At 35.6% G+C, this 17,505-nt stretch overlaps 1 protein-coding gene across 2 annotated transcripts in view; it reads right to left on the bottom strand.

Moving 5' to 3' along the window:
* Positions 1-17,505, bottom strand: part of SMYD3 (SET and MYND domain containing 3) — an 876,127-nt gene that overhangs the window by 650,965 nt on the left and 207,657 nt on the right. For both annotated transcript variants that reach the window (XM_077168525.1, XM_077168526.1), the window contains exons 3-5: positions 6,110-6,217; positions 5,153-5,210; positions 3,395-3,531 (exon numbers count right to left, since the gene is read on the bottom strand). In XM_077168525.1, the coding sequence (XP_077024640.1) occupies positions 3,395-3,531; positions 5,153-5,210; positions 6,110-6,217 (303 nt within the window). The remainder of the gene's footprint in view (positions 1-3,394; positions 3,532-5,152; positions 5,211-6,109; positions 6,218-17,505) is intronic.

The raw sequence follows: 17,505 nt of genomic DNA on the forward strand, positions 1-17,505 counted from the left end.
TAATTACTAAATATAATCAAAACACGTATTCTACAGATAACATTTTTTTCAAACCTAACCCAGAAGAGGTCAATATATTTTCCTTAGCTCAGGAGGTTAGAGGATCAGAACCTCCTCACTACACACACACACACACACACACACACACACACACACACACACACATACATTATATATATATATATATATATATATATATATATATATATACTCAGCACCTTCTCACCTCCTCACTCCTTACCACCATCTCTAGACTAATGCCTATGACTGTTTCCCAACACCACACTCACTTCTGAAATTTGACATCAATTTTTACTTACAATATTAAGTCTTCTTTGATACTCTCCTCTAGAAAAATCTCTCCTTCCCATGTCTCATGGTACTTAATTTGTACAGCCAGGCAACAAATCCATAAATAGACAGTATATATTTCTACAGCCAACTCCAATAATCTAAACTCAAATTGCTATTCGTGTGTGCATGCAAGGTTTGTTTCATTGCTAGATAATTTTCAGATTTAAAATCAGTCACATATTTTCCATAACCCTGTATCATGAATCTTTTATACATAGTGGTCCTATGTTCTAGTTTGCTAGCTGCCGGAATGCAACACACCAGAGACGGATTGGCTTTTAATAAAAGGGGATTTATTTTGTTGGTTCTTCAGAGGAAAGGCAGCTAACTTTCCACCAAGGTTCTTTCTTACATGGAAGGCACAGGATGGTCTCTGCTGGTCTTCTCTCCAGGCCCCTGGGTTCCAACAACTTTCCCCAGGGTGACTTCTTTCTGCATTTCCAAAGGCCTGGGCTGAGCTGCGAGTACTGAGATGAGGAATGCCAAGCTGCTAGGCTGTGCTACATTGCGTTCTCTCATTTAAGCACCAGCCAATTAAGTCAAACATCACTCATTGCAGCAGACAGCCTCCTAGCTGACTGCAGATGTAATTAGCAACAGATGAGGTTCACATACCACTGGCTTGTGTCCACAGCAACAGAACGAGGTATGCTCACCTGGCCAAGTTGACAACTGAATCTAACTAACACATCCTACAATACTCATTATACCTGTCTCTCCATTTTTAGTATTTTTGAAAATATTCATAACCAAAAGTGAAAAAATTAAGATACAAATTCAGAAAAGAAATTCTCAAAATTCCATATGCTTTCAACGACAATGAAATGGGCTAAAGCATAAATTGAGTGTATATAATAAAAATGCACAGAATCTGAATGAATATACCTAAGAGGGATCAAAAGTAAAACAGAAAACAAAGAGCTTGTTGAGGCCAGGTAAAGCCAACCTTCATTAAAACATAAATTCAGAACTCAGTTCATTAGATGGAAGGCATATCAACATAGAACTATACCTGATAGTTTGTAGATACAGAAGCAGTGACAACAGGGTGTATGCTATGGGGTGCCTATTTTTCCTCTTTGATTAATATGCCAGTAAAAAGGCGAGAGGGACAGAAGGTAGGGAAAATTATCTTCCCAGTGGTCTCCAACCAAGTCCTATGTGCTTTGTGTTATCTGCACCATCACACCCTTGTCAAGTTAGGAGCTCAGTGGTTCATCCCTTAGATTTGCAGGACAACAATTAGCTTAATTTAAAGCCATTCTAATCTTTAAAAATACAAAAAGTGTAATCTCTACAAGGGCACGTTTATAAGCAGAAACAATGCACACATCACAAAATATTAACAAAACATTTAAAAAGACATACAAAAGCCACAGGTTAATGTTGCTTTCTTCTGATTATTAACCTACATTTTAAGACAAAAATCACAAATCTGAATCCAATTCCCCCTGAAATCTTAAAGATGTAAATGTTCTACCTTTGCAGCAATAACAAATATAAGTATATGGGGAAGAACACAGGATATACTAAAAATTTGTCAGCCTAACGAGAGAGAAACATGGAGAGAATTTCATTGAAAGATACATAAGATTAAAACTAATTAAAAAGAAACAAGACAAATAAAATAAAATTTCATATTTTATATTTAGCAATAGAAAGTATTCAAAAATATTTTTCATGAGCATTAATAACAGCAGTAATTAGTGTGCAAACTTTGTAAAATTATTCCAACAGCAAAACTACTGCTGCAGAATAGTCATAGACTTAAAAAGAGAATGAAGTTAAAATCATCATATGGTAGGTATATTTTTATCTTTCAGCAAGTGCTACCTTTTATAGTGGATAACAGTTAAACAGTGTTCATTGTACGTATGGTACTACTATAAGGTTATAATTTTGGAAGCATATGAAATAATCATATAAGAAACTTTTCAGTTATATTAGATCTCAACTTTGAAACACAGATAAACCAGAATTTAATACTACAATAATATAATAAGAAAGTCATAAAAACATACCCCAAAGAATAAAAATACACTTAGGAAAATCTCTAACAACTACTCTAATCAATTACAGTCACACACAATTAAAGTCTTAGAAAATAGGCAGAGTTTAAAACCTACTTTAAATACATCATTAAATGTATGCTTACAAAATACAAAAGAAGTGACAAAAATCATTCTGAAATATAAAATTTTACTTGTTATTAAAATGTGATCAATATGAGAACAAACCCAAATAAAATATGAAAGAGCAAGTACAGCAAATACACAGCAGTGAGAGTAGCCTAGCCAATCCTTCTTCTCTTTCCCAGAATAGTAATTAAGATTCAGTCATGGTGCCCTTTCTCCTTGGGGCCAAACAAACCCTCAGAACCATTTTCAAAAAGAGCACTGTGAGTAGCCACTACCAACAGATCACAAATTAATACTAGATGAAACCTGTTTTTTATGCCTGGTGCAGGACTTTAGTAACATTTAAACAGATTTTTTTTTTTTTAACGTGGGCAGGCACCAGGAATCGAACCTGGGTCCTCGGGCTTGGCAGGTAAGCATTCTTACCTGCTGAGTCACCGTGGCCCGCCCTTAAACAGATTTTTAGACAATTATTTTCAAATCAGAAACTGTTACATTTTCATATTCCTTAAAATCCACTTAATCAGAAATGGATTGAAATACAGTTTTCACTTCAAAGACAGGTTGCATAGTGAAAAAACACCACAAAACTAAATTAATACAGTGGAAAAGTTAAATTCATTAGTAATAAATAATGGGATATGCTATTTTCTTTTGGGATGTTCATGAACATAATCAGGCCATTAATAAGAACATTCATGAAATAGAAAAAATAATGCCCTTTTCACTACAGACAACACATTCTCTCATTCTCCACTCAATGAGGTAGGGAAGTGATATGATAGGGCACGAAGGGCCTGGATTTCCCAGGGAGTTTCAAGACTTTTGTGTAATAAACAGCACAATAAGAAGTAAAAAGTTGATTTATGGCATCAGCAAAGATACCAAATGTTAATACTTACTTTTGCAAAGGCTTCGAAAATGTCGAAGGAAAGTGGCAGCTGAGAAACATCATGTATTTCTTCTCTCATGAAATGCTGAAATGTCATTGCAAGTTGTCTGAGGCCCTCTTTCTTATCTTCAGTGAGTTTGCTAATATCTTTTTGAAAGAGAAAATAAATAGTGCAATCACAAAGTGCACTTTTAATGGACAATTTTCAGGTGTTCAATGGCAGCTTTTAAGCCAGATATTTCCAACCCTAGATTCCATTTTAACAAAGAGCAAATACATCTCTATTTATTTTTTGACAACTAGCCATCATAATAAATACTTTATCAAATAAATCCTACAAAACCACATCTACAATATAAAATAAAAAAGCTTATCAAAAAAAAATAAATGCACATACAGATGCAAAAGCATTAAAACCAAAATTAGTAAAGGTTTATGTTACCAAATTTTCTACAGCATCCTATACACACATCCAAAACATGAAACGTTCTTAAGTCAGTAACTTTCAGCAAACTTTTCAATGAAACAATTTACAGCATCATCTCAAAAGCTAAACGAATGTGAGAACTAAAAATTTCAGTGAATTTCAAATTGGTGAAATTAGTCACATAGAAAGTATATCAAGTAGAAATATGGATCAATTACAGAAATCTCAAAGTTATTTTCAGGCTGAATAAACAATCCAAACAGAAGCAGAAAGTTCCAAAGCCACTTTAAATAATTCACTTTAAATTATTTCACAAACAGGTGTTAAGACAAGAGTGACATAATTCAATTAATAAGTTGTTTGAGAGTATTTCACTTAAGGCAGAAAAAAAGGCACTGTTACTGAGCAGGACTAATGTTAACAGTAAAATTCTACTGTAAGAAATGTTAATTTCCTAGCAGCAATATAACAAGAAAATATGACTAATTACTTTTATATTAAAACCTGAAAAGATACATCAAATTCAACGAGAGCATAGCTCTGTTGCTGATGTCAGGTCTACATAATTTCTTTAAATTACTTGTTCAACAGAACAATTGACCCAATGATTTCTTAAATAATAATTTATTATCATTGGCATGTATGATCTCAAAACCATAAACCTGTATAAGATCATCTTCTTATTTGGCCCCCATCCAGGAATACTAAACTATGTGGCAAATTTACTCTATGCAGAGCTCTGGCTAGCTTGGGTTGAAGTTATTTAATAACCTCAAAGACGAAACTCTGTGCCAATATGAAAGCAGAATAAACCCCACATTTGTTTAGCATACATGTTGGAAAGGCTTTTAATCACCCCAAGAAGGCAGACCACCCACTATGGCAGTTCAAGGGGACATCTCAATGCTGCCACCAAAGTCATCTGTACATTCTGCTTTCTTCAATATCCAAAGGACCAGTGAACCTAAAAACTCCCTGGAACTCCCCTGTTCACTACTTCACTCTTCTTTGACACAGGAAAGAAAACTAAGAAAAGGATGAAGGGAAAGAGGAAGGGAGATACAGAAGAAAAATTATTTTGTCAACCTGGCTAAGGGTTACATTTCTCTGCCCCTGACCTGACTACCTTCATGACACTCTAGAAACCCCTATATGGCCAAAGCTCTACAGGAGTTATTCAAATAATTTAACATATTGGTAGCATATAAAAATATTAAGAGTTCTGTAAGTTTGCCCTATAGAATAAAGAGACAGAAAGACAGTTATAGAATAAAGGAATTCAAAACTCAGCAATAATGGTATGTCCTTATTTTTTTGGTATGCTAATAGACAATCACTTACTTGACTCCAGATCATAAAATGAGTAAAGTTTCTCAGATTCAGAGGAGGTTTCTTCCATCTGTGAGGGCAAAGATGAAAACACCAAAAACAATTTCAAACGTTCTAATATATAAATGAACATCAATTTGAATACCTTTAGATATTTAAATAAAATTCTACTAAAAGGACAATATTCTATATATTCTTTCTCTTTAACACTTTCATAAGGTTGTGTTACTTCATCTATAATAATTCAAAAATAAAATCTAGGTTGCAACTTAACCCACCAGTTTAGTTTCCAAATGCAAAACTTTTTTACAAGAAGTTTTCATGTATTTACATTCTTAAAGCTCCCTTACTTATAAAAAATATAAGTTGCAAAAAATATCAATAAACAACAGAACAAAACAGAACTGAAGCCTACAATAATCTGTGAAAGAGATATGGATGCTAAAGCCTGGCAAAACAAAGTCTATTATAAAAGAAGATTACACAGAATCCAACAGCTGTTTTGGCAGTATAGGGAAAGAGCTGAAGAAATCATTTCAATGAATCCTGGCTCTAAATATATATAAGCACTATTACACTTAAGATTAATTATCTTCCCATTAAAATCTCACCTGAAGAAGCAACCAAAGAATTATATATTTACCCTATGCATTAATTCACAGTAGAAAAGTCATAAAGGCAATGTAATGCATATTATTCATATCTAATATCTGAACTATAGTCCCTTAAATCTCCATTTCCAGTAAGAGATAAAAGAGCCTTCAAAGAGGGGCCGTGAACTTCATCACTGCCATTGATGCTGTAATACACAGGGAAACAGCAAGTTTTTGTCTTAAAATAATCCCTAGAATAACTCACCTTCTACCTTAATATGGATTTAATTTCAGCCCCAAACATGAATAATGAATGCAACTGAAAGTGTTTCCGTTAAATTAAACCTCAAGCATATTTCATGAGTTTTATACTCACAAGTTTGATAACAACTCTGCCAAGAAGTCGTACAGAGTCTGGAGGATATCTGGGTTTACAGCTTTTTAGGCATTTGCATTCCCGTTTGTGGTCCTGCCAAGCTTTTCTCTGTTAAGAAAAGAGCAGAAAAGGCATACAATACATACAATTTAACTTTCATTTACACTGGTTTTAAACATCAAGAGTCATCATAGTAATTTAATTTCGACAGCCGAAATATAACTGTAAAACAGAAAATGAAGGCAATATTCTGATACCATTAATGATCCAGGATTCAGTTTTTACCAAGTATGCAATTACAACACATGGACATTAATAGTGTCAACTTCACCACTGTCCTTTAATTCACCCCTGATTATTATCTGGCTGGTGGAGTCAAAAAAAAGAAAGAAAAATTATTGCTTACTTAATCATTTAAAAGACAGCCCTTTAACTGATTAAATAGGATTCAATAATAGACAGTGATATTGAATGCAAAAAGAAAATCTCAGTCCAAATGAGAAAATGAAATGCATGGTTCAAGAAAATCAAAATAGGGGAGACAGCTTTCTCAATTTCTATTCTGTAACAAGTACAGAAATATCAGGAGGGCTGATACAGTCCCAAAACTATAAACCTTTTTGTTCTTGAAGGCAATGTATATAGGGACCATTCGATAAAATGACAAAATGTCTGGTTTGCCTAGGTCTATTCCAGTTTAGTCTTGTTCTCCTGGCTTAATTATTAATAGCAACCTTCTCATTCCCCAAAGTATCTGGCTTGGATGATAAATTATATGGTCTCCTAAACCATGATCCTAGTCTTGTGCTAGTGTGATTAAAGAGACCAGTAAGTCTCCAATTTGCAGCACTAACGATGAGTGAACTAAAAGAAAAGGCATTCTATCCCTGTCTCTTGAATGAGAAATGCCATGTACCCTTAAATGGAGTCACTTCCATATGAAAACAAAATCCATCACATCTAATATTTACCTCTGGTGAATGGGAGACAATGAGATCAAATACCTAACATGCTCTATTCCAACTGACAGTTGGAAATTCCATCGCTGAAATACCTGATGTCTGTACTCTTTCTTATTTCGGAAATTGTAAATTTTCCTTCCCAACATTTTTTTTTTTTTTTTTGCATGGGCAGGCACTAGGAATTGAACCCAGGTCTCTAGCATGGCAGGCGAGAACTCTGCCACTGCACCACCATTGCCCACCCTTCCTTCCCAACTTTTGAACATGAAAAACCTCAGACATATCTCTCTCCTTTCCACATAAAGTACAAACAAAAATTTCAAAAGAGCTACAACTACTTCAAAACTGTGACTCCTTTTCAAGTTCAAGACAGCATTTTTCTCAGAAAGACTACCCACCTCAAGTTTTTTGGGTGACAGCCTAGAATATCTGCTGTTGTTATCTATTAAGCCAAATGTTGGGAACAATGTTTACTCATGGTACATCACTTCCTCCATCAACTCTATTCATGGTTGCTTCACTCCATTCATTTACATCCAATGTGGCAGTTTTTCTTTTTTATTATCATGGACATATTTTTTAAAGTGTGTAGACATCCAATATACAGGTACGAAATAATTTCTTTAATAATAAACAATTTTCTAGTACAGTTTCAAATTTACAGAACAATTGACCAAATATAACATAGAATTAGTTCCATATATCCACTCCACTTCTCAACACCCCACCTTTGATGTATTATTAACATCTTGCATTAATGTGACACATTTGTAACAATGGATGAACAATGTTGGTGCGTTATTATTAACTATAGTCCACAGCTTACATTTAGATTCATTCTTGGTGTTGTTCAGTTCTACGGGTTTTGACAAATGCATAATGACATGTATCCATCTTCACAGTATCATACAAAGTAGTTTCACTGTCCTAAAATTATCACGTGTTCTACCTATTTATCCCCCTCTTTCATTCTTCTGCATGTGGATATCCAGTTCTCCAGGCACCATTTATTGAAGAGACTTTACTGTCCCATGTGAGTTGGCTTGACTGCCTTATCAAACATCAGTTGTCTATAGATGAGACTGTCTATATCTGAACACTCTATTCAATTCCATCGGTCAGTATATCTATCTTTATGCCAGTACCATGCTGTTTTGACCACTGTGGCTTCGTAATATGCCTTAAAATCACGTAGTGTGAGACCTCCAACTTCATTTTCCTTTCTCAGGATATTTTTAGCTATTCGGAGTGCCCTGTTCTTCTAGATAAATCTGATTACAGGTTTTTCTATTTCTGAAAAGTAACTTAACTATATTTAGTCTTCCATCCATGAACACAGCATGCCCTTTCATTTATTTAGAAATTTCTTGTAGTTTTCTTTGTATATGTCTTTTGTGTCCTTCGTTAAATGTATTCGTAAATATTTGATTCTTTTGGTTGCAATTGTAAATGGAATTTTTTTCTTGATTTCCCCCTCAGACTGCTCATTACTAGTGTATACAAACACTATAGATTTTTTAGTGTAACCTGCCACTTTGCTGTACTCATTTATTAGCTCTAGTAGTTTTGCTGTGGATTTTGCGGGGTTTTTAACATATAGTATCATATCATCTGCAAAAGTGAGAGTTTTACTTCTTCCTTTCCAATTTTGATGCCTTTCATTTCTTTTTTCTTGCCTAATTGCTCTGGCTAGAACTTCTAACACAATGCTGAATAACAGTGGTGACAGTGAACATCCTTGTCTTCTTTCTGATTTTAGGGGGAAAATCTTCACTTTTTCCCCATTGAGGAGGATGTTAACTGTGGGTTTTTCATATATTCCCTTTATAAGGTTGAGGAAGTTCCCTTCTATTTCTCGGCTTTGAAGTGTTTTCAACCAGCAAGGATGTTGAATTTTGTCAAATGCCTTTCCTGCAGCAATTGAGATGATCATGTGGTTTTTCTGTTTTGATTTGTTGATATGATGTATTACATTAATTGATTTTCTTATGTTGAACCATCTTTGCATACCTGGGATGAATCCTACTCGGTCATAATATATAGGTCTTTTAATGTGCTGCTGGATTAGATTTGCAAGAATTTTGTTGAGAATTTTTGCATCTATATTCATTAGAGAGATTGGTCTGTAGTTTTCTTTTCTTGTAGTATCTTTGTCTGGCTATGGTATGAGGGTGATCTTGGCTTCATAGAATGAGTTAGGTAGCCTTCCCTCCTCAATTTTTTTTGAAGAGTTTGAGCAGGATTCTATCTTGAATGTTTGGTAGAATTCACATGTGAAGCCATCTGGTCCTGGACTTTTCTGTTTTCAGAGCTTCTTAATGACTAATTCAATTTCTTTACTTGTGATTGGTTTGTTGAGGTCATCTATTGCTTCTCGAATCAATGTTGGTTGTTCATGCCTTTCTAGGAAGTTGTCTATTTCATCTACATTGTGTAGTTTATTAGCATAACGTTGTTCATGGTATCCTGTCATTACTTCCTTTATTTCTGCAGGGTCAGTGGTTATGTCTCCTCTTCCATTTCTGATTTTATTTATTTGCATTCTATCTCTTCTTCTTTTTATCAACTTTGCTAAGGGTCCATCAATCTTATTGATTTTCATATACAAGCAACTTCTGGTTTTGCTGATTTTCTCGATTGTTTTCATGTTCTCTATTTCATTTATTTCTGCTCTAATCTTTGTTATTTCTTTCCTTTTGCTTGCTTTGCAGTTAGTTTCCTGTTCTTTCTCTAGTTCTTCCAAGTGAACAGTTAATTCCTTGATTCTTGCTCTTTCTTCTTTTTTAATATAGGCATTTAGGGCAATAAATTTCCCTCTTAGACTGCCTTTGCTGCATCCCATGAATTTTGATATGTTGTGTTTTCATTTTTATTTGCCTTGAGATATTTACTGATTTCTCCTGTAATTTCCTCCTTGACCTTTAGTTATTTAAGAGTGTGTTGTTGAGCCTCCATATATTTGTGAATTTTCTGACCCTCTGCCTATTACTGATTTCTAACTTAATTCCTTTATGATCTAAGAAAGTGTTTTCATGTGATTTCACTCTTTTTAAATTTATTGAGACTTGCTTTGTGACACAGCATATGGTCTATCCTTGAGGATGATTCATGAGCACTTGAGAAAAAGGTGTATCCTCCTGCTGTGGGATGTAATGCTCTAGAAATGTCTGTTAAGTCCAGTTCATTTATTGTATTATTCAAATTCTCTATTTCTTTATTGATATTCTGTCTAGACATTCTGTCCATTGATGAGAGTGGAGAATTGAAGTCTCCAACTATTATAGTAGATGTGTCTATTTCTTCTTTCAGTGTTTTCAGTGTTTGCCTCATGTATTCTGGAGCACTCTGGGTCGGTGCATAAATATTTATGATTGTTATGTCTTCTTGTTGAATTGTTCCTTTTATTAATACATATTGTCCTTCTTTGTCTCTTTGAGTTGTTTTACGTTTGAATTCTAATTTGTTGGATATTCGTATAGATACTCCTGCTCTTTTCTGATTTTCGTTTGCATGAAATATCTTTTCCTAACCTTTCACTTTCAATCTATGTTTATTCTTGGGTCTAAAATGTGTTTCCTGTAGACAGCATATAAATGGGTCCTGTTTTTTAATCCATTCTGGTAGTCTATGTCTTTTGATTGGGGAGTTTAATCCATAAACATTTAGTGTTATTACTGTAAGGGCAGTACTTTCTTCTACCATTTTGCCTTTTGGATTTTATATGTCATATCTAATCTTTCTTCTTTTTACCTTGAATGATAGTCCTCATTTCTACACTCTTCTCCACACCTCTCTCCTGTCTTTTCCTATCTGTCTCTAGTGCTCCAAATAGGTTCAAATAGACATACTCCAAAGACAGAATCAGAATGTCAGAGCTCAAAGAGAAAGAGAGAACTTTGAAAGCAGCAAGAGAAAAGCAATCCATCACATACAAGGGAAGCCCAACATGTATATTTGTGTGCTTCATGTCATTCATTTTCCTGAGTCCCTGATCATATTTTTCCCTTCTTTCCCCTGTATTTTCTTTTGCTTGTCAGATTTCTGATGTCCCGTCCTCCAGTTCACTAATCCTATCTTCTGCCTCTTGAAATCTAACATTGTAGGTTTCCACTGTTTTTTCACCTCTCCCACTGTGCCTTTCATTCTCCTAAGTTCTGTGATTTCTTTTTTTCAGACTTTCGATTTCTTCTTTTTCCTCATCCCATGCCTTCTTTATATCCTCCCTTAACTCACTAATTTGAGTTTTTGATGAGATTATCCATGTCTTTTCGAACATCCTGAATTAATTGTTTCAACTCCTATATATCATTTGAATTGTTGGTTTGTTCCTTTGACTGGGCTATAGATTCAATTATCCTAGTATGATTTGCTACTTTTTGTTGGCCTCTAGACATTGAATTTTCTTAATTAATTTATTCTGGAGATTGTTTTCACTTTTTTACCTAGGATTTTCTTGCTGGATGACTTTGCTGTCTATCTGTTCTTTAACACTTAGTTCAGCTTATTCTAGACTTCTAGCTTAGGTTTTGTTTAACAGATCAGAAAATTTCAGTTCTTGTTTTCTTGTTTCTTGCCCTGCTTATTTGGTGCCTTTTTTTCTTTTTTTTCCTTAGAAGGGTTCATTTAGGTATTATAGATCCCAGTCAGATTCTCCCAGACCAGACTGGACTCCTCTCAAGAGGAAAGAGTCACCTGCATCAGTTTTCCCTGAGGGTGAGACTCAGCAGGTTGAAAGACTTTCCTGTGAAACCTCTAGTCTCTGTGTTTTTCCTATCCTGCCCAATATGTGGCACTTGTCTGCGTGAGGGTCCCACCAGGATAAAGTTAGGCGGTGCCTTTAACTTCTGCAGACTCTCCCTGCTGGGGGCATGGTTGAGACAGAGGAGAGGTTGTAGTCTGGCTTTAATCACTTCATTTTTCCAGACCCTGGGTTCTGAATTCCTTGAGGAAGGGATTCCACCTGAGTTAGACCCCACCCCTCTCCTGGGGGAAGGCAAAGCCTCCAGGGAATTAATTTCTGTCACCTGACCAGCCTCTTTGCCTCTCAGACAAGCTTAATTCTGTCCTTGCCTTGGGCAGCTGGAGCCTGAGAAGCCTTGCAGTTGTATCCAAAGAGCAGTCAAGCCATAGAAAACATAGCCACAAAAAGAAAAGAAAATCCTTTTAAGAGCAGGACCCCTGTACTTTGAGTTTACTAATCAAGAGCATAAGTTGGTACATTGCTTTATGTATCTCCAGGTCTTATGTGCCTCCTACTTTCCTTCAGGGCCCAGATCTTTTCAAGTATTTTGTGCTGTCCGATCAGAAGCAATCTCTGTTTTGTTTGTTTGTTTTCTTTTTCTGTCAGCCCTGCCCGCTCTGTGCTGGGACAAAAAGCAGGAATCTCAGCTTTTACTCAAAGTTTAACTGCGCTGGGGGTCTATTTTTAGTAGTCAGAATTTGTTAATTCTACAATCGGAGCTTGGTTGCACTCAGCCCCTGCTGTTAGTAAAGTCTCTTTCCTTTCCCCTCTGTGAACCAGCCTGTGGGAGAGGGGTACCAGCCTCCACGGCCTGGGGGACTCTTGGTTCTGGGTGGGATCACAGCTGGTCCAGCTTGTCCAGACTGGTGTACACTGTGTGTCTGCTCACTGATGTGGTCCTAGAAGTTGTTCTGTACTGTTCCTGGCTATTTACAAGCTGCTCTGGAGGACAAACTGAATTCCACACTTCACTAAGTCGCCATCTTGGACCTTAACTCTTGCAAATGTTTCTTAAGGTTATTCCCCAGACCACTGCATGAAAACATCAGACAAGTCACTTATATTTCGATTTGCCTCAGTCAAAAAGTATTCAGTCTTTTCGTCTAAAAGCCAAATCAGAGCTATAGATATAAATATAGAAAGCAGAGCACAACACTTGAAACTGCGATTTACTGTTCAACTTCATCCATCACATCTTACCATAAAGCTTACAAATATAACCACACCACAGAAAAGACTTAAAAAGAAAAATTTTAAGCACCTGCATTTGGCTTTGAAGTAATACTATACTACTGTTTCACAATCATACAAAACTATTACATTATCTTCACTGTACAAACTTTAAATTTTGTCGAGACTTTGATGGCACATTTGTCTTACATGACCTTCCAGTTTCTCAAAACACAACCTTTGTGATTTACTTGTACATATTTTCTTACATTACTATAAATACAGTATGCAATTAAATTTTTATTTACAATACTGAATGCATGAAATGTCTTCTATTCTCAAAGTTGAAAATTAGCAATGATGCACAATGTGCAAACTGGCACAAGAAACAAAGAAAATAAACTATGGTATTAAAAAACAAGGACCATGGGAGAAAAGAATTTTAGATCATAATTAGCAGAAAATGTAAATATCTAAGACACAATTCTATGTGTCAGTACAAACAAATTATTAGAGAATCTACATATTTCTATACATTTGACAATATGTATAAATGACTTAGAACATAAATTAACTGTCTAAACCAGTGGTTCTTGATGGGGGTAATATCAATTTTGACATTTGTTTGGGAAATTTGTGGGAATATATTTGTTTGTCACAATGCTTGGGGAGTACCACTGGCATTTCACAGGCAGGATGCCAGACATCCTGTGTGAGGGAGTTTCATACAATGCAGAATCACTCCGTATCCCACACAACCTTCAAATGTCCTATTAGACATTATATGACAATGAAAAAGTTGTTTATGAGTATCTGGGCCTAGAGCTAAACCTCTTTCTACATATAAAAACCAAAATGGGGGGCAGGGACTGATGGGGTAGTGTTGCACAATTTTAACAGCATTGACTTTTCTAAATAAACTGTGGTAAGACTGCATTTTATTATAAGAACTTTAAAATTATTTAATGGTTCATAAAGCCATACCAAAATGTAATATCACCTGTAATTTTTGAGTTGTCATTACAAGATCATCATCTCATCTGCATTTATAGCTTAGCTTCTCACAAAGATTCTACGTATAGGTGCAAACATAGGACAACTTAATTATATCTTCTAGTCTAGTCATGCCTGAGCAATTACATCTAAAATATATGTTATTTTGGTATAAACTGTTTTAATTTTCTTTCTTGTTTATATTCCAGTTATGACATTATGTTGATATTTTATAAACATGCGAGTAGATTACATTACCTATGAATTTCATTTCAAGATAGCAGAGAAGGCAATAAAATTATCTATCATTAAAAAAAATGTGGCATTGGGTCTGAGAAAACTGTAACCCCCAGATACAGAACAGTTCTAAACAGTTACATACACCACACACATACAATGCTTAAATACATATTTTTAAATACACAGACTTGACCCCATCTCAGAGATTCTGAAAGTACCAATAAGATAGGATCGGGTCCTGAAATTGTCCTCAATTGTTGCAGAGAATTCCATGTTAGCTAAGGTTGAATCACCACTAAGCTACACTAAATTACAAAGAAAGTTATTCTATATATTACATCTTTGTTTAAAAAATATTTTAATGATAAAACAACATACAAACACACAAACATTCTTGACTTACAAACATTCCATACATGGTTGTGCCAGTTTGAAAGGATACATGTACCCTAGAAAAGCCATATTTTAATCCTAATCCCATTTTGTAAAGGCAGCTGTTTTTTCTAATCCCTACTCAGTACTGTACGTTTGAAACTTTAATTAGATCATGTCCCTAGAGATATGACTCAATCAAGAGTGGTTGTTGGGCAGGCCATGGTGGCTCAGCAGGCAGAGTTCTCGCCTGCCATGCCAGGGGACCTGGGTTCGATTCCCAGTGCCTGCCCATGTAAAAAAAAAAAAAAAAAGAGTGGTTGTTAAACAGGATTAGGTAGAGACACGTCTCCACCCATTCTGGGTGGGTCTTGATTACTTTACTGAAATCCTGTAAAAGAGAGACTCAGAGAGAGCAGGGAAAGATGACAGAATACCATAGAACGACAGAGCCACAAGAAAGCCACAACAGAGAACATCGCAGAACCATGAAGGAGAGAGTCTGCCAGCCAGCAACTTTTGGAGATGCAGAAGGAAAATGCTTCCCAGGGACCTGGACAGGAAGCTAGCAGATGACACCATGTTTGCCATGTGCCCTTCTGGCAGAGAGAGAAACCCTGACATGTTCTTCACGTGCCTTTTCACTTGAGAGAGAAACCCTGAATTTCTTTGGCCTTCTTGAATCAAGGTATCTTTCCTGGATGCCTTAGATTGGACATTTCTGTAGACTTGCTTTAATTGGGACATTTTGTCAGCCTTAGAACTGTAAACTGGCAACTTATTAAATTCCCCTTTTCAAAAGCCATTCTGTTTCTGGCATATTGCATTCTAGCAGCTAGCAAACTAGAAAAATGGTGTACATTCAATAGCTCACAATATCATCACATAGTTGTGTATGCATCACCATGATCATTTTTTTGAACATTTGCATCATTCCAGCAAAAGAAATAAAAAAGAAAAAACTCAAATGTAACATACCCCTTACCCCTCCCTCTCAATGACCACAAGTATTTCCATCTACTCAATTTATTCTAACCTTTGTTTCCCGTTATTTATTTTTTATCCATATTTTTTTACTCATCTGTCCATACCCTAGAAACAAGGATCATTAGTCACAAGGTTTTCACACCACACAGTCACATTGTAAAAGCTACATCATTAGACAATCATCTTCAAGAAACAAGGCTACTTGAACACAGCTCTACAGTTGCAGGTACTTCCCTCTAGCCACTCCAATACACCATAAACTAAAAAGGGGATATCTACACAATGCATAAGAATAACCTCCAGGATAACCTCTCAGTTCTTTTGAAATCTCTCAGCCACTGACACTTTATTTGGTCTCATTTCTCTTTCTCCTTTTGGTCGAGGTTTTCTCAATCCCTAGATGCCGGGTCCCATCTCATCCTGGGATTTCTGTCCCACGTTGCCAGGGAGATTTACACCCCAGGAATCATGTCCCACATAGAATGGGGAGGGCAGTGGCTTGCCGTGTTCGCTGAGAGAGAGAGAAGCCCTATCTGAGCAACAAAAGATGTGCTCTGGGGGTGACTCTTAGGCCTGATTTAACATAGGCTTAGCCTATCCTTTGCAGGAATAAGTTTCATAGGGGCAAACCCCAAGATCGAGGGCTCAGCCTATTGATTTGGTTGTCCCCTCTGCTTGCAAGAATATCAGAAATTCTCCAAATGGGGAAGTTGAATATTTCCTTCTTTCTCCCCATTCCTCCAAGGGGACTTTGCAAATACCTTTTTATTCACTGTCCAAATCACTCTGGGATTTATCTGGGCATTACATTAACCTGAACAAAACAAAATCTCATGCCCTATTCAAGATTTCCTGTACTATGGTGTTCAAGTAAACTGACCACACAAGTTAAATTAGGAAATGTGCTACCCAAAACATAAATTTTGCACCAAATAAACATCTCTCCCTCTAGTCTCACACAGAAGTTGAAGTTTTAAAATAGAGATGATATTATCCTTTACCAGTCTTCTGACAAATCTTAGTCCTATCCAGATCAGCTTCATTTATAACTCTACTCGATATCTGACCACTTTTTCAACTTTTTAAACAGTTCCTGTATGGGATACTGCTGACTTTCATAGCTTCAGAGCTCTAACTCTGAGACTCAGGTGTCACAAAAATACACGAAGTTTCTGAGAAAGACCATGTTATCTACAAGCAGCTCAGTATATGAGAATTTACAATTTACAGTCACGCCTCCTGAATATATATGACTGCTGTAAGAGCTTACAATCTAGGACCCTTTACAATATGCCACAACCTAATATCCCATGCTCTCAACTTTAGTTCACTGTATTTTTATATTCTAGTTTCTCCATATGATTGAGGCATGATAATATTTGTCTTTTTTCCTGATATTTCCTTCAACATACAGCTCTTAAAATTCATTCATCTAGTTGCATGCCTCACAACTTCATTCCTACTTGCAGCCATGCTACATATCATATCTTGAAATAATAAAGTATCATTCTATAATTATCACTGAACATTAACCCTGTAAGAAGGAATCCTTTACAATGTTTAGGTAGAGAAAGTGTTTCTAATCAAGATATAAAATCTAAAACACGTAAGTTTATATTAAACTATATAAACAAATAATTTTTGTCCATCATGGAGAAGAAAACCCAACACCACAAACAAGGTTGAAAGATAAAGGACAACCAGGAAAAAAAATTATAACGTGTGGAAACAGTGTTAAAAGTCTTCAATACACAAAAATCTTACAAACAACTTAGAAAAGGATGATATTACAATTTTTTTAAAAATCAAGGACATGGATCAGAAATTCATACCCAAAGAAGAAAATTCAATAAACAAAAAATACAAACCACGCCACCAGTCCACAAAGAAATGTTTAAAAAAATTACAGTACATAGGTGACCCATTAGATT

The sequence above is a fragment of the Tamandua tetradactyla genome, chromosome 7 (genome assembly GCF_023851605.1).
Source record: "Tamandua tetradactyla isolate mTamTet1 chromosome 7, mTamTet1.pri, whole genome shotgun sequence".
NCBI lineage: Eukaryota > Metazoa > Chordata > Mammalia > Pilosa > Myrmecophagidae > Tamandua > Tamandua tetradactyla.